The sequence below is a fragment of the Megalops cyprinoides genome, chromosome 1 (assembly GCF_013368585.1).
Source record: "Megalops cyprinoides isolate fMegCyp1 chromosome 1, fMegCyp1.pri, whole genome shotgun sequence".
NCBI classification, from domain to species: domain Eukaryota; kingdom Metazoa; phylum Chordata; class Actinopteri; order Elopiformes; family Megalopidae; genus Megalops; species Megalops cyprinoides.
The window spans coordinates 31,848,656-31,866,359 of record NC_050583.1 but is presented as its reverse complement, the minus strand read 5'-3'; the positions used below and the strand labels follow the sequence as shown (position 1 = coordinate 31,866,359).

The 17,704-nt window shown below is 44.6% G+C and overlaps 2 protein-coding genes and 1 non-coding gene across 5 annotated transcripts in view; 1 reads left to right on the top strand and 2 right to left on the bottom strand.

The window, feature by feature from the left end:
- The first annotated feature begins 248 nt into the window (after positions 1-248).
- Positions 249-15,223, top strand: LOC118784930 (general transcription factor 3C polypeptide 1-like). Of its 3 annotated transcripts, none has more exons than XM_036539428.1 (37): positions 249-675; positions 876-1,094; positions 1,191-1,367; positions 1,721-1,864; positions 2,102-2,198; positions 2,305-2,428; positions 2,519-2,680; positions 2,893-3,008; positions 3,135-3,507; positions 4,324-4,550; positions 4,692-4,822; positions 4,966-5,119; positions 5,334-5,437; positions 5,875-6,029; positions 6,187-6,501; positions 6,604-6,749; positions 6,942-7,039; positions 7,167-7,263; positions 7,414-7,591; positions 7,910-8,045; positions 8,262-8,397; positions 8,505-8,589; positions 8,860-9,027; positions 9,135-9,292; positions 9,511-9,653; positions 9,959-10,040; positions 10,367-10,479; positions 10,551-10,610; positions 10,698-10,791; positions 11,071-11,243; positions 11,855-12,148; positions 12,623-12,867; positions 13,225-13,511; positions 13,694-14,183; positions 14,343-14,367; positions 14,565-14,760; positions 14,981-15,223. In XM_036539428.1, the coding sequence occupies exons 1-37, from the start codon at positions 449-451 to the stop codon at positions 15,203-15,205; spliced, it is 6,354 nt and encodes a 2,117-aa protein (XP_036395321.1). In that variant the 5' UTR covers positions 249-448; the 3' UTR covers positions 15,206-15,223. The 3 variants fall into 3 exon arrangements, with proteins under 3 accessions (XP_036395321.1, XP_036395329.1, XP_036395311.1); XM_036539436.1 differs by having other exon boundaries at positions 4,689-4,822; positions 14,568-14,760; XM_036539418.1 differs by having other exon boundaries at positions 4,689-4,822.
- On the bottom strand, positions 5,679-5,793 carry LOC118794220. The gene has a single exon (XR_005005754.1). It is a non-coding gene; the product is annotated as a U5 spliceosomal RNA (small nuclear RNA).
- Positions 15,224-15,565: 342 nt separating the features above from the next.
- The window catches only part of LOC118785141 (SEC14-like protein 5), a 28,617-nt gene continuing 26,478 nt past the window's right edge, over positions 15,566-17,704 (bottom strand). Inside the window, exon 15 of the mRNA XM_036539694.1 lies at positions 15,566-17,114. Coding sequence (XP_036395587.1) covers positions 17,009-17,114 — 106 coding nt within the window. The 3' untranslated portion in view covers positions 15,566-17,008. The remainder of the gene's footprint in view (positions 17,115-17,704) is intronic.

Genomic DNA, 17,704 nt, shown 5'->3' with positions numbered 1-17,704 from the left:
GCCATAATAACTTGACATAGGGACAGTGCCAGAATAAATGGAGCAACGTTTGAGGATGTCTATCACAAAAAGAACAACTAACATCAGTATCTTTTTTTTTAGTTTGCTCAAATAATGATTGTCCAGAATCAGATTCATTTTTTCAGGTTTTAGATTCCTTGCGTCACTGACATGTCAGAAAATGTGCAAGCGCCTCCAAATATGTACGTGACGTAGAGCTCAATGTCAAAGGTGAAATGCGAGGAACGTCACGTGCACGGAACCCGAACAGCTTTCGTAAAATGTCGCTAGCTAACGCTAGCATGCAGCGTAATTTTGCAGCAAGGAGGTGTTTTACTAATGTGCTAAATTCCAGATTCAATGTATGACATCGTTTAGAGTTGCCTTAATGTATTTTTAGTCGCTCGATCCCCATTTCATAAACGCCTGAGCAACTCTGCGTTTGCTGATGATGATGGATGCTCTCCAGATGCTTATTGATGAAGTTGCTTTGGAAGGTTTGGATGGGATAACAATCCCTACGCTCTGGATTCGTTTAGAAAACAGAAATCCTAAATTTCCTCCGAAGTTAGACCCTGCTACGAAGGAGTATCTTTGGAAAGCGTTGGTGCGCGACCCTGATATTGAATTCTACGCGTTACCAAAAGAGAGGGCTCAAATTGTGTTATTTGACCGGTAAGTGTCATATAGTTAGTTAGCTAATTTAGCTAATGATAACAAACAAACACACCAGTCAGCCGTCTAACTAACTAGCTTGCTAACTTGCTGCCTCATCTGTCGATGACATGTATCCATGTTCAGACTGTCTTGCTAAATGATGTGTGTCAAATGAATGAGCTCACTGATATTCGGATTCCATATTTCTCTATTTGTAGATTTGCAGAAATCGACCCAGAGACAGGAATCCAGGAGATTCGAGGGACCACGCCTTCTGCAGACACGCGAGAGGACGTTTACCCTGTTCACGTAATTCAGGAAAACAAAGACGGGGTCCAAGGATCTTGTCTGTTTTTTAAAGAAAGGAAGAATATTACTAGTCTTATAAGGACTGAAGACTTTAAAGCACACTACACACTTGAAGACGCTTTTAATAAGTAAGAAACCATGGACTAGTAAACAAGCTTAATATCCATGGTAGCCAACTAGTTACATAACATTGTAATTTACTGTTATTTTTCAACGTTTTTCAGATGGGGAGAAAAACTCGTTGTGGTCGCCTCTCAAATCGTGCGTTACAGAGCTTTGATTGGTCCTGAGGGCGATCCTGGCTTGAAATTGGCAGATTCTTCATACTGCATCTTGGAACGACTTGGAAGAGCAAGATGGCAGGGAGAACTTCAGAGGGATCTGCACAGCAGAGCCTTCAAGTACAAATGCTGATATCTCTACTTACACCAATATGAATTAATAATTTTCATACATTCCTCAGTTTACTAGTGTACTTTCTTGTCTAACCATTACTGAGAATGAGAAGACTGGTCTAAGTGCCCAGTGTCCTGTCTTATCCTTGGATTACCAGTGTTCAGGAGATTCCTTTCCAGCCAAACACTTACTAGTTTGTTAACTCAGTTACAACCTTATGGTGCCTGCCTGTTTTGAAATTAGTTGCCATTTAAATTGTGTTGGAAATCCTGTTAGTCTGCAACCTTGGATGTCCACGATTTGCCACTCCTGCTGAAATGAGTGTGTGACATTCTGCATTTCTGTTTCACACCATCAGAATGGATGCAGGGAAAATGCATTACCTGAGGAAGTCTTTGGACAGGAATGGCCTGATCACGCTCCAGTCGCATGTGATCCGGCTGTCCACTGGTGGCCAGCAGCATTCCATCCTGCTTCTTCTGAAGAGGTTCCATGTGGACAGGTGAGGTGGCCCCTGTGCTGAATGTAATTCATTTTGGGAAAGCTACTGAAAGAGCTTAACTCAACTGCTTATAAAATTCAGTATCACACAACAACCAAATGGAAGTTTGTTTGTGGGACTACAAGAGCTTTGATGGTGTTGGTGTTTGATCATATATTGAAATAGTAAAAAAGAAAAAAAGTGTCTTGAAAGTCAGTCTTTGAACATTTCTGCATTATATTTTGAACAATAATTCAGGCGGAGCAAGTATGATATCCTAATGGAAAAAACCTCCAATATACTGGCAGCAAGTCCAGGAAACATTGCCATCATGATCAAGCTGCGAGAGCAACTGGTAAGAGGCTTTTAAAACAGTGGTGAAACATACACTGATATTAGCAACAGTAGAGAACAAGGTAAGGGAAGTGGAAATTGATAGCCTGGTTCCATTTCTTGTCCAGTGTGTGAGCGAGAGGACGTTCAAGCGTGTGTATCAGTACATGATGGCTGCAAAACTGGTGCAGATCATGTGCGTTCCTCTGAAGGAGCTGAACCCAGATGGAGGGCCATGCAAGACCAAGAGAGGTAACATACATTCCACAAGGGACCAGGATTTTAATGACCTCTTAAAGGACACAAGATCAGCTCCACTGTGTGTGTGTGTTTCCCCTGCAGGAACTGATATTATGGTGAGATGCCTCAAGCTTCTGAAAGAGTATGGGAAGAAGGAGGAGGATGACGATGATGAAAATGATGAAGAGGATGGTGGCAGGAAGATGCCTCATGCGGACCGTCGGGTCATGGAGAGAGACATGCTGATGCAGGCTTACGAATTAAGTGCGTTCACCTTCTCACATTTAACTAGTGTGGATCATAGTAACAAGCAGATGGAGAACAGTGTCTTCATTTTTCTGTAAATTACAAGTAGAAAAGTGAACATGTGATAGCAAAGTGTTTTTGTGAATAGATGGATTTCAACTTGTGTTTTGCAAGAAAAACCAAGCTTAGCATTAAAAGAGCTGATCGTTGCTAGATTTTCTCATTAACAGTTGTATCCAGTGGAACAAAGGGGATTTCCCAATCTGCTCTTCGAGGGCGAATGAACGTGGGAAAACTAGAAGGACGTATGATATGTCGTCTTCTGGAGCGAAATGACATGATCAAGGTAGGCTTGTTTTTTTTTTTCTTCCTAAGTTTGTCTTGGTTGCTGTATACTCTGTGTTGGTAGCTTCCTGTGACAGAGGAAGTACAGTTGGAGGCAAAGACTGATTGCTTGTCTATCTCACCGAAGGGCTTTATGGAGGATGAAGGGCGTCAGAGAACCACTAAGTACATCAGCAAGGTCTATGTGGAGCAGAGCGACCTGAACAGGCAGTTTGTTAGGGAGCAGGCTCGGAGCGAGAAGCTGAGGTCAGGCGCAGGGTCAGAGGCTGAGATGTCCCTGTGCACAGAGGCTGTGTCAAGTGTGTGTCCTGGAGGTGAACGAGAGGAGGTGGATGGAGAGAGAGAGGAGAAGGAGCAGCAGCCACCACCAAAATGCAGCGCCTCTAAAAAACGCACAAAAAATATGAAGAAAAATCCCAAGAACGGCAAACAAAGCAAGCAACCCCCGCTAAAGCAAATCAAGGTGGACTTTACTGTCAAGCACTCCACGCCTATTAAGAGTGAGTGTGCATTACACATGGAGTTGTTTATTTGCTCGGCACAAGTTTTCTTTTTCAGGCTCATGTTCACAGTTTACTAAACACATATCTTCATATCCAGCTGAATACCATCTGTCAACCATTACAGTGACATTTTGTGTGAAATGGAGGAACTGTGATATTATCCTCTTAGAATTTGAAAGGTTTGTCCTGTGCAGGTTTGCTAAGATATGGTTAAATGAAGTAGTTGAAATATGTTGTTTTTGTGTCTGCCCAGGTGTCCTTCAAGATACTGTAATACTTGATGTATGAAACATGCAGTCACAACCTTGTCCTATTAAAGCTCTTAGTAAAGACTGCTATATTTTTGGCCCTTGAGGTTTGTTGAAAATTGATGAAATAGATCAGTTTTTCAAATTTCAAAAATATGATTATTTTATAGAATGTTAAATCGCTGTTAGATTTTGGATTCTACAGGTGATGGTGTAAGAACAGCAACTTTAAGACTGTAGCTGATTACACCCCCCCACCCATTCTTCAGTGTACGTTTACTCTCATTGGATCACATAGATCTCATATTGCAATCAGGGAAAGCAATGCCAAAGTTGGTCCCATTAGACTCAGGTTAGTGCCTATGTCCTTCAGGTTAAGTAACGCACTCAAGGATTTGGGAGCACCCTGGCAGTCTAACCCACAATGTCTTAAGGGCCCAGTTCCTTAAGTATTTCTTCAACACACTGCTGCTATATCAAGTGGACTGCTGAGTACTGGAATGTAACTTTTTTTTTTTTTTTTTTTTGATTACCTGTGTTTCACATCGCACTCCTTGTGTAACAGAAACAATCCCGCCCTCTTTGAAAGTGCGTGGAGATGAGATCAAAGAAGCAAAGGTGAAGCTGACCAGGTGTGACATAAGTGAGGTGCGGGGGGAGTCGGACCCAAGTCTGGATGCCACCTCCAGTCAGACCACAAACCTCAGCAGCAAGAGCAGTAGCAAGAGCAGCAGCGACGGAGCTGAAAATGATGCCTGTGTGACAGTCATAGAAGAAATTGTCATTCAGAAGGTGTTTTTTTTTTTTTTTTTTTTGCCTTTTTATGCTTCTTTGATTCTGTTGTTGCTTAATTGAGGCTGTTGCTTGCTCTTTCCTCTTTTCCTCTTCCCTCCTTCCAAATGTCTTACAAAAGTGCTCTTCTTGTCCTAGCAGCCATGCAGTGTTGCAGCAAAGAAAACTACCGGCTACGTTGATGGGCCTCATCAGACATACAGGCTGCTGAAACGCAAGAACCTCATCATTGAAGCTGTCCGCAGCCTCAAAATCATTGACAGCTTGTACACGTGAGCAAGGCTAGACAATAGGAACAGCATTACTACAGTGTGTATGCTGTGCTGATGGTCTGGTTTTGATGTATCCTTCGTATACGGTGTTGGGGTTGAGTTTTTTGTTTACTCTTCACTGACAACTGTGTTCCTGTGGCCAGGTTGCAGAAGATGATCATGGATGAGGAGAAACAAGATGGCGTATCCACCAAGTGCTGCAAGAAGTCAATAATGAGACTGCTGAGAAGCCTCTCCCGAGAGGGAATGCTCAAAGTGTTATGCACTACCATCATACAGGATGGCATCAGCAAAAAGGTATCAGCAAAAATAATCAGGGCTTGAGTGAATGTGGATTTGCTGATGGTGTGTACTAACATACGGCGATGACATGTAACCCCGGAACGGTGCTGGTGTTTATGATGGATGTAAGAAATAGTTCCATTCACCACTGCTCAGCTTCATCAAGCTCAAAGCTTTAAGTCTTTAGGCACAGCTTTTTATTTGTTATTTTTTATTATATGTGTATCAGGTAGAGTTTGTGGTCCATCCCTCCATCAGCCCAGACGATCCCCTGGTGAGAAGTGCCATCGAACAGATCCGTTTCCGCATCTCCAGCTCCTACTCGGCACACCGGTGAGGAGCATTCTGATAAGTCGTCATGTGGTATCACTCCATGGTTTGAACTAGGCATTACATTATGTTGCATTGCTTTTATCCATTTATACAGCAGGATATTTACTGAGGGGATTCTGGGTTAAGTAGCTTGCCCAAGGGTACAACAGCAGTGCCCCGTCAGGGAATCAAACCAGCGACCTTTTGGTTGCCAGTCCTACTCCTTACCACTAGACCTCACTGCAGCCCGAAAAAAGAAAATGCCCTGTCTAAAAGCAGGGACTCCAAAAATAGCATAGGCTCACCCTTGTTCCTCTTATTGGAAATCTTTAGTAAAAGGCAAAAGATTTGTGCGTGCTGAAGAGAAACCAGAGCGGAACCACTGCATTGTACATTGCAGATGTACACTGGGTGCTTGTTCTAGGGTGTGAAGGTGCTGTGCCTTCTCGCCCTAACAGGATGAAAGAGACTGAAGAGGAGGAAGTGAAGAACAAGGAGGCCCAGAGAGGGGATGAACGTAGCAACAAGACAGACAGCCCCTCCAAAACCCCAAGGAGCAAAACAGATGAGAAGATGGGAATCAAGCAGTTGAAGGACTTCAGGCCTTCCATTGGTAATCAAGACCGTATTGCACTATGCTCTCCAAATGTATTTAGTGTGCATAAAGAATGATTGATTTTTGGTCACATAAGAAAGCTTGTGGAAGTTTTGAATGGTAATGTCTGAAGTGATTTTTTGAGAAATTATTAAAATACTTTTTTTGGATGTAGTTCCAGGTCTTGGTCGATCCCGCGGTTTTCAACCTAAAATGCTTCGCCTGAGGCTGGCACACTCGTTCCTGTGGTACCTCATCTATGGCCATCCACTGAGGAGGTCCCCAGCCGAGAACAAGAGCACTGGGGAACAGGAGGCGGAACCAGGTCCCATTGAAGCAGCCGGTCAGACTCCCGAATCTACTGAGTCATCAAATCAGGCCCTGCCCTCTGGGGACAGGTCCAGCAGCAGGAACGCCAGCTCTGAAGAGAAAGCCTGTTCCCCTGATCCGTGTTCGTCTCTGGTGCAGGGTGAGGAGGGCAGAGAGATTGGTAAGTCTTCCCTACAAAGAGAAATTGTCTGATTATCTTTTCAGTGCATACGACTGAAATGCATGAGGCATCAATGTGTCCTGCTGTGTGTGTCTGTGCCAGTGTACGTGGATGACTTGTCCTGGAAACGGTACATACCCCTGACACCCCTGCACAGAGAGTTTGGCTATGGCTGGGCTCTCACCAGTGACATCCTGCTCTCTCTTCCTCTCTCCGTCTTTGTCCAAATCATCCAAGTCAACTACCAGGTGTGTACGTTTTTACATCCATACATGTATACATATAGGATTAGGACTTATGCCAAAGACAATTTAAAAAGGCGTCTCTCCTTTAAAGCCCGGACTGAAAATGATAAAGCTGTGTTCAATATTGTAATTGTTAATGTGTATAATATTGTATTACAGCACTTGTATGTAATTTACCTCTGTGATTGAATTCAGGTTGATGGCTTGGACATTTATCTGAATGACCCAGTGAAACAACACTTTCTCATTAGATTCCTGCCAGGGAAGATGAAAAGGCAACTCTTGTATAAAAGGTAAAAGGTACCAGGAGCTTTGGGTGGTGCTGTTCTTTGTCCACCTGATGATTTTGTCATTCTGCAGCAAAAGGACAATTAGAGGTCTGTGTCAGCTCAACTGTGCAATGATTTGTGTGTGTTGCAGGAAGTACATCTTTAGCGTTTACGAGAGCATGCAGCGTTTGTGCTACATGGGACTCCTGCAGTTTGGACCGACTGAAAAATTCCAGGACAAAGATCAGGTAGATTTTCTTCTAAAAGAATCTGTGTACGTGAAGTGCTTATATAAAGGACAGACACCCGAAAAAGGATTATTGCTGCGAGATAAGAGTGGAACCTTAATGGCATGAAGGGGTTATGTATGTATTTATTACTGTGGAAATCTGTCTCAGGTCTTTGTATATGTGAAGAGGAAAGGCACCATCGTGGACACCACCACGTGCGAGCCCCACTATAATCTGGCCGTGTCAGCCAGGCCCTTTGAACGTCGAAGTTACACCTTCAACACCCTCCAGGATGTTGAGAACTTCTGGTTTGACCTGCAGTGTGTCTGCCTCAACACACCTTTAGGTACTTTCTCTTCCATTTGTGTCCTTTTTTGAAGTGTCGGTGGAAGTACTGCTTACCCAGCACCTGACCCGTATTGTTATCACTAATCCTTTGAAGCTATGCTAGTGAACTGTGTGGTACTGTTTAGAGCAGCTGATTTCAACCCTCTCTGATTGGGGGTTGAAAACTGCAGTGTGAGTTGCGTGGCATTCTCTCTGCTTGAGCAATGATGACACCCTGTGGTCAAATGTGAACACTTACACAAATAAAAACAACTTAGAAAGCTATGCTCAGGCAGAATGGTCGCTGTGGGAATGCAGATTGTTGTTCCCTGTGCAGGTGTGATAAGGTGCTCACGTTCAAAGCCAAGCCAAACCACTGATGAGAAGGAGGGAGAGGAGCAACTTGACACCTCAGCGGCCATGGAGCCAGAGCGGCCGGACCAGAAGTATTCAAGAATAGCATACACGCTAAAGTAAGTTTGGCTGGAGATAGGGGCAGAGCGATCTGTTGATGGGGGTGGGGCAATATGTTGAAGGAGGCAGAACTAAACATTTGTGGGGGCAGAATGATATGTTAATGGGGTGGAGCAAAATGATGATGGGATGAAACGATATGGATATATGTTTGGAATAATATGCTGATGGGTGTGGTCTGGAGACTGACAGCAAGTGTTGTATGGCCCAAAAAGGGGGAGTGCAGACGTGACAGACGATGGTGTGATTCCTGGGGACGGTCTGGGCGCAGGGGGGCTAGACTCCTGCTTCTTTGCTCACCTGAAGCGCAACTGGATCTGGACAAGCTACCTCCTGTCCAAGCCCAAAAAGGTCAGTGCTTCCACTCTCTTCCCTCCCTCACATGCCAGCATACACTTGTCACTGATGAAATATGCAGGTATGTGTGTGCTCTTTACACTTGCCATCTTTCATTTCAGCCTGGCAGCACCTTAGAGAGTAACCCCACCCTCCGACTGAACAACCTCCTCACAAAGCATTCCTTACCTCTGTCTATGTGTGGTGGTAAGGCGCTTCGTTTTAAACCTGAGATTTTCTTGTGTTTGTGTGTGTGTGTGTGTGTGAGAGTGAGAGAAAGAGTGTGTGAATGCATCAGATTACACAGATACAGATACAGATTGGGTTGATTACACAGTGGGCTGCATGAGAGTGTGGTGTGTGTCTGTGTAGACTGTGTTTGTAGACTCTGGTGTGTGCGTGTGGAGCTGTGCCATGCTTTCCTGTGTGTGTCTGTCTGTGTGTGTGTCGCTGACTGTGCTGCTCTGCTCTCCCTAGGAAGTAAAGTGAAATGCAGTACGGACTCCAAAGCACTGGTGGTGGAGGAGGAGGTCCAGATCACCACCGAGCCCAGCAGCAGGAACAGCCGCGTCGTGGGCGGGAAGAAGCAGAAGCGCAAGAGACTGAAGACTGAGACGGTGAAGGAGCCGAGGAAGAGGAAAAGAGGTGAGCGGTCGTAGCCTTGGCGGGCACAGTGGCGGTGCGAAAGCAAAAGGTTTTCTCTGCGCAGAGGGGCTGATTTGTAACGCCGTGTCTGTTGTGCCGTGTCTTAGCGGGGAACCAGCAGGACAAGCGCATCCGTCTCCCCTTCCATGACGAGGCCGACCTGATCGCTCTGAAGAGGATGACTCGACAGCGCGTGGCCTGGACCCTGCAGGAAGACAGCCTTCTACTGCTGTGTCGTGTTGCCAGCCATTTTCTCAATCGCAAGGTAGCACAGCCATGGAAAAGAGTTTGGGGGAACTGTTAAATATTCATATGGAATTGACCTGGTCCCTCCCTCATGCTGTCATTAGGCCTTGTTTGGCACTGGATGCTGGTAATGCCAGCAGTGATGTGCTTTCAAATAGACCAAATGTTCTAAAACTAGTTACTCTGAGAACCCTCACCCCCCACCTGTGTCCATGCGTTGCCGTGTTTGTCTCACAGATTAGGAAACCCTTCGTTCCCTGGCAAGTGGTGCGTGACCTCCTCCACGCGCAGTTCGAGGAGTCCCTGGACAAGACCTCACTGTCGGTGGGCCGGCGATCGCGCTACATCATGAAGAACCCACAGACCTACCTGAACTTCAGGTGGGCGACAGTTTTTGTCCCTGTTCTTATGTCATTTGGGGGGCTCCAGCTTTTTGTGAACTGGATTATTTGCATGCCTCCTCTGGATTTTACTTCACCCTCTGAAGCTTTGCCTCAGGAGGGCACACATCTGTGCCATTGGAGCTTTAGCATTTTTAACATTTCAATTTCAGATTGTTTTTTTTTTTTTTAACCTTAATCACAGCACAGAAGCAACACCATCTGGTCTGATAACATCCCTTTAATTCGCTAACAAATCCTCTGTTTTAATATTTTTATCCCCTGCTTTACTTTTTTGCCTGTAGAATATGCCTGGCGGAGGTATATCAAGATAAATCCATCATTGAGGAATTTCAAAACAGGCGCAACAACTATGAGGACCCAGAGGTAGGACTGGCGTTCTGATGCATTTTAAAATGCACACAATTAGCAAATGAATCTGTTTCTGACCCCATTTCAGCATAGTTCTGTGTGTCCAATGCAAAGCACGGTCACTCAGGTTCATTAACTTCAAAACCCACATAAAGTGTCAACAAATCTGTTACCTTTTTTGTTAAGGGTGGTATGCTATTAACCTGGAAAGACGTTGTTGGTGTAAAAAGGTTGAACTGCTGCATTTTAAAAGTTGAGTTATCGTCTTTTCACAGCAGAAGTGAAATGATCAGAGGCTAGCACTGTTCCTGTTGCATTCACGGATTGATGTGCTGTTGTAGGTATGTGCCTCTGAGTTCAAAGAATTTGTGGCTGCGCTGAAGCAGAAGTTCAGCGATGCTTCTGGGGACTGTGGTTTCGATATCCCAGACAGCAAAGAGGAGCTCTTTAAGAGGTACGTGGAGAACAGTCTTAAAGAGGCACAGCTTTAAGACTGTTCACTCTAAATGCAATCACTCTTCACAGGTTCAAGGTGTACGCCATTGGAGAGGAAGTGGAGGAGAGCACAAAGGATGACCTGACTAGGTGGGTGGTAGCAGTCTTAATCAGTGGTTCATTTCACATATACACATGTTCTGTTGAGGCCTGACTCAAGCTCTGTTGTAATTGCAGTTATGAAGACATCCATGCTCTGGTTCTCAATAACTTGATCCAGAGCACCCTGGTGCTGTCGAACTCACAGATGAAAATCTGTCGCTCCTTTCAGGTAAATAGACAAATACCTGCTAGTATGTCAGCTGTTCCCAGCATGTAATCCTTATGCAGTCCCATTGATTTTTTTGATTACTTTTATCATAATGAAAAACCCCAAGACCCTGCATACATGGGTAGTCACTTTTCTGCACCAAGCAAAAAGCACTGACCTTTAAATTGGTGTCTTTTCACCCCTCCTCTGCTCTTTGTCTTTCTCTCTGTCTCTGACTCATTATCTTTCTCTGTGTCATTCTGTCTCATTCTATCTCTCTCTCTCTGTCTGGTCCGTTAGACCTTCCATATGTACAGCAGGTACAATCAGGACGTTCTGTACCAGGCCTTTCTCAAGTGTCAGAGGCGGGGCCTTGTTAACCGCCGCCGTGTCCACAAGGTCTTGGGACCCAAGAAGAGCCGGGCACTGCCCTTTATGCCCATGTCCTACCAGCTGTCTCAGTCCTACTACAGGTGGGAACTCTCTACCCTGGAAGCACATCTGCCACTAGGCTTCACTAATGCCCAATATTTGGAACTTTAGCCCCTAACAAACATGAAATGCATAGAAATTTTCCCATTTTTTCTTTCTGTTTAGTTCTGTATGACTACACATTATTTGCATTTAGCAGATGCTCTTATCCAGAGCGACATACATAGGTTGCAGTTTTTACAAGTTACCCATTTATACAGATGGATATTTACTGAGGAAATTCTGAGTTAACTACAGTAACTTACCTAAGGTAACAACAGCCTCAGTGAGGAATCAAACTGGCAACCTTTTGGTTATGAGTCCTGCTCATTACCACTGTTCTACACTGCCACCCTAGATTCATATCTTTGTCAACTCCTTCCACTGACCTGAAGTAATGTCAGCCTTTGAGCCACAGAGTGTGTAGGAAATTGGTAGGTGGTATCCCTAAGCGGGTTCTTGTCTGAATGTGCTCATGCACTTTACTGCATGCATTAAGCATGCATTAAGTAATGAAAGTGTGTTAGGACGGGACTGTGGTGTCACAAGTCATCCAGTGCAGTAACTGACCTGGTATCCTCTTGCTCTGTGTCCCTGCCTGGCCCTCCAACAGGTGCTTCTCATGGCGCATCCCCAACACGATCTGCACCGAGGCCTACCAGTTCCTGGAGATGCTGTGGAGCGCAGGGAGGGAGGACAGGCCCAACACATTCATCTTCCAGGACCAGGAGAGTGCTGAGCCAGAGAGCGTATCAGACTCGGTCCTCTTCCCCCTGGATGCGTCTGGGGGCTCCTGCGTGGCCGCCCTTAGTCTCATGATAATGGGCTTGCTTGCTGTGGACGTGTCCATCCCTGAGCAGATCGTGGTGGTGGACAGCACCATGATGGACAACGAGGTGGTGAAGAGGTAATGGGAGATGTGTGCCAGCTGATTCCTCAATGTAACATATAAAAACTGGGACTTCAACTTAAAGTGTGAAATACAATACTGTATAAATACACCAGGAGCTAGAAAAAATGTTAATTAAAAAAAATTGTATTTATAGGGACATGAAAGCAGCATTAAACATGACATGAGACAAAGCAGACGTGTGTTGCATCACCAAGCCCAGATTTACACCTAGAGTCAGTGATGTCCCTGAACACCATCTGAGTAGTAAAGGAAATCATGTGGGTATATTGATCTCTCATCCTGGCATGTGAATGAACTAAAACATAGAAAAGAATAGATCTCCATCTTGAATATATAATCTATGCTCCCCGACACCTTACTATGTCCATGTTGAACGTGTATCCCCTAATTTGCATAAATATTTAACCAGCTGTAAGGGGTTTGGAGGCTCTGTCTCGCTGAATTAGAAACCGCTGCCTTCTCTCTCAGCATTGTGAAGGATGTGGCAGACGAAGATGAGGACGATGAGGCAGAGGAGGTTGAAGGGAAGAGGAAGATCGAGGTGAAGGCTAGGCAGGCCTCCCACACCAACTACCTGCTGATGCGGGGCTACTGCGTCCCAGGCATTGTCAGCCTGCGCAACCTCAACACCAATGACAACGTGGTGGTCAACTCCTGCACCGTGAGGGTGAAGCTGCGCAGCAGCCCTGCCCATGGCCTCTTCACCACCGCATGTAAGTCCTATCCATCGCTGGACCGCTCCCTCTGCTGCTGTACCCCTAAGGCTGTGGAGGGGGACTGCTTCTTCATGATTTTATAACCATTTATTAATATTATTCAGCAACTGTCATGAGTCACTCATTTAATGTGAGGCTCAGTCTAAAACTGTTCCTGTCAGTCATTGTTTTTGTCTTCGCACGACAGATTCATGGGACTCCTGTTTTTGTTGAGGCCCCTTCTTTCTCCCTTTCTCTCTTTTTCCCTCTGCTTTATCACTCCTCCCATATCTTTCTCTCTCTTTTCCTTACTCCTCTCACCCTCACGCCCTGTAACTCTCACCCACCCTCATTGCCTCTGTCTCTTTATCTCAGCCACCAGCGTGGTAGATGACATGCAGCGGGGAGAGGCATGCCTGCCCAAGGCCTTCACCCGCCTGATACGGCCCAGCAACGACTCCAGCCGCCTCAAGTGCTTCAGCGACTGGTGCATCACCCAGTGTGGCTATAGCACCGAGGACCTGCAGGCCGTGCTGGACATCAGCAGCGCCATTGAAGAGGCGCGTGCCTTTGGCTGCGACAGGCTGGAACTCAGCCACAGCTTTTCTGAGCTGGAGGAGACGCAGAACGGCAGGACCAGGAGCTTCCAGCAGTACATGGAGGTGAGTGTCAGAGGGCAGGGACATCCCTTTCCTTTAGTGTGCTCCCTACTGAGAAACACAGTGGTTTCTATCAGTACTCAGTGGCCTAAGTGAACATTGTGTTGATTTCTCTGGGGGGAAGGTACTGCTCATCAGTGCTGGCCATTTTGGGCTGTGCATCTGAATGTTGTGCTCATGCACAGGACCTCATCAATCTGGAGGAGGTTTTGGAGGTTGGAGGGAACTCTGTGCGCCTGGTGGCCATCAAGTACGCAGACCCCTGGCTGCTCCACACCACCGAGAGACTGACCGCGAAGAGCAAGGGGTTCTACCCACAGCAGGCCACGCCCAGGAAAAGGAGCCTACAGCCAGCGGAGGAGGAGCTGACGCCGCCAAAGAAAAGAGCCACCATGGAGGCTGAGGGGGAGGAGGCGATAGAGCCGCACTGTACACAAAAACAAGCAGACACAGACGGCATTCCCCCAGCAGAGGAAACCGTTCTCCCAGTGGAGGTAGAAGAGCCAACAACAAGCACTGCCCAAGAAGCTGTGATAACAGCCCAAACCGAGGAGTTGTCTAAAGAAAAGGGACATAAGGAGGCAGAGGGACAGGAGGGGCTGACGCAGGACACCACTTCTCTACCTAATGACCCAGCTGCTCACTCCAGTGAGACTGACACAGCACAGTCTAAAGGTTAGTACATTCCATAGGGCTGTCCTGTGCTGGTTTCAGATGGAAACCAGCACTGGAAATTTTCCATTAGTATACAAAAGCAGCTTATTTAAGTTCTCTCCTATTCATTCCCAGATACTCCATGCAAATGCAAAAACCTGTTATGTTTTTTCATTGCAGATAAAGATAGCAGCTCTCTCACAAGGTAAGCATGTCAGAGAAATTTCTCTTATCAGTTTAAATAAACCACGTGTATAACAACTGTGTTTCAGGTGCATTACCTTGCTCCAAGGTGACTTTGAGTGGCTGTGTTATTCAAGAGGAGATGCTAGGTGTGTTATTGTGTGTTCTGGGCTCTCTGTGCACGGCGGCTTGACTCAGCTCTATTGTCCCCTGTCACAGCAGCGTGGATGAAAAGGTGAGCTTCGTGAGCCGGCCCTGGCGCATTGTGGACGGGGGCCTCAACAGGCCGGTGTGTAAAGGGATGCTGGAGTCCCTGCTGTACCACATCATGTCCAAGCCTGGAATCACAGAGCCACTCCTGGTGGAGCACTACAAGGGTGTGCTGCAGCCCGTGGTCGTCCTGGACCTTCTGAAGGTACCCAGCACTCACCCCTTGATTAGCTTGTGCATATGGTCTAGATACCTACAGCAACTGCTTTTAACATAATGCATTTCAGAAAGCCACCGCATTTTTTTTGTACTTTCAGCTGTGATTCTGGGTAACAGTAAGTTGTTAGGAGTGGACTTCCCTATTTTACTTTTTTTGTGGCAATACTCCTAAAAGTTTAATACTCCACTCTCCCCTTCCTGTCCAGGCTCTGGAGGAGATGGGATGTGTATTGAAGAGATACATAAAAGGACAGCCCCGGGCATCTCTCTTCTCTCCTGCCCATATTCCTGAAGTAAAGGACGGTGGGGTGAAGCTCAGAGACAATGCCATACCCTTCTATGAGCCCACAGTGGACTGCTGTCTCAGGCTCGGTAAAATCTTCCCTCAGGAGGCCAACTGGAACAAGTGGGTCCATTTCATCCACACCTGAGGGTACTAGGGACCAGCGATGGGGCAGGTTGGGGACTGATTGTGCTTTCAGTCTAGTTTTCTCTGTGAAATTTCAAAGGCTAATGGAATTTCCTTTGTTTTGTTTGTGTTTCGTCTCTGATCATTTCATAAATTAATTTTGTGTAATTCACAGACACTTAATCCTGATAAAGTACAAGTAATTAAAGCTTCTTTGTTATGAGGTTTGATGCATTGAGAGTGAATGCCTTCTGTGAGGGTGTCAATGCTGTATTTAAACAATGTGGAACCAAATATGAATAAACACTGGGATTTCTTCGCAATTGTTTATTATACGGTAGTAACAGAAACATTTTCTGTACAGTTACATCATAATAATATTTCATCTTCCTTTCATAAAATTACTTTGTCATTTTCATGTCAGTATTGAATGCAGTATTAGCTACTGTAGAAACAGTGGACACGCTATTAATGGCTTTGAAGCTCTGCTCTATTAAGTTGTAAATTATGTAAAAAATTCTTCAGTTCTTCCAAGACCTTATATTAAAAAAAAAAAAAACAAAAAACAAATAACCACATACTGTCACATCATCCAGTTGCCCTGTCAACTATAATCATCACTATTACAATCTTCATCTGAACATAAGAAAACTCCCTGTATTCATGCTGAACTTTCTTCCAGTTAAAAAAAATGAGTAATAATTTTAAAAAGAGCCTTAAAAATTCAGCAAAACATTTCTTTTCAAATGTGCTTTTTTGTTTTATGGTTTGTTTTTTAAAGTTTTATCAGTATAACTCATGTTAAAATCAGATCCCCTCTTTACGTAAGTCACTTACTCCAATTAATGGCTGTTTCACTTCAAATCAAAATGGAGTTTTAAGGCAAGAAATAATAAAAGCCTCTTGGCTCAGAAGTCATCGACATCTACTGTGCTTCATCAATATTGCTATAAAAAAGCCCTTTTGTAATTGAAAGGTCCTTTGTCTTGAAGTTTTTTCTCTTTCAGTTACATTCTATTCTCCTGAACACTACAGCATAAAACGAGTATGGCTTTAAATTACACAAAAATGTGAAATCTATTTACAGAGTATAGCCCTGTGCTAGTTAAGATCGCACAGTTCAGTGCAGTGATATGCAGTTTTCAGTGAGTCCCACAGGGCTCCTGCAGTTTCTCTGGTACATGCTATTAAGAACAGAACTGCACTGAAAACATGCCAGAACACATCGCCTGTGCTTTTAAAGTGAGCTGGACGGTTTTGTTTCGTTTTAAAACAAATGAAACATGGAAATGGGAGATATCAGCAGCAACTACAGAAGGCTTACATACTGGTTATCCATGCACATCACCTTTAACTACTCTATTGTATTGCCAGATGATGGATATATGAAACAAGGGTTGATTAGTATAGGTGGTTGGAGAATGTCAACAGCATGACACACCTGCAGTGGCTCTATTTCTTATAAGATCATAGAAAAATATCTACTGCAATAGATTATGAATCTCATTATAATCAATACATCTTGTAGGTACTTCTCTAATCCCCTTTGAGGTCAGATATGTGTACATTAATTTTCTACATTATACTCACTTAAAAAAATTGTAGCTCAAATGCAACTTACAATACCTGGACTGTTCCATAAAGTGACAAACTGTTGTATCCTCAAGTATTTCTAGCCCTTCTTGTGTGGATATTTGTGTGGAGTACATCTGCATATATACCTACATGTGTATGAATATTGTTTTGGATGGGTTTCTGTGTGTGTGTGTGTGTGTGTGTGTGTAGCTCATGTTGGAGCTGCCCCTCTGACCCCAGTCCTGAAGGACTATCTGGAGATGAGGGAGCTGCTCTGTGATTGGCTGGAGGAGGTGGTTCCAGCACTTAGTTGGGAGAAGCCGCTGTGACAGGACTCCAGACTGGTCATTGAACCCCTGAAAAGCACACAGACACATTCGGATGTCTTCTACAAGCACTTGCAACAAACTCAAAGCACTGTAATGAGTTTACAAAGAAAAAAATAGTATGTTTATAGTCAGTTCCTATGCCAGTCAATTCCCATTTACCAGGCAGTTTAGCAACAGACTGGTCAATAGCAATTTACAAAATGTCCTGAATTGCAGGTAACTCACTTGGTTTTTTCACTGTTTATATAAAGTGAAGTGAAGGAATACTAATATTTGCAAGTTACTGATATTACATACCAGCTTGCAGATAGTAATTGATGAATACAGCATATGTAAATGAAGTAAATTTTCTTCCAAAACATAAATATAACCTTTCATATTCTAGGATCCAAACTGAACATTCAATATCTCTGACTTAACATAGCATAAATAAGATGACATAATTTCTGGCAAACTGGCTCCTTTGAAACAAACAGAATGTGCAGATTTTTTATTTGTGTGTGTGTGTGAGTGAGTTTGTGGGGAGGGGGCTCTGGCTACATACCCCTGAAGTGCACTGTGCTTATTGCGGTTGGCCGTACTCTTGTTTCCTCTCCAAGTGCTATGAATGCATTAAT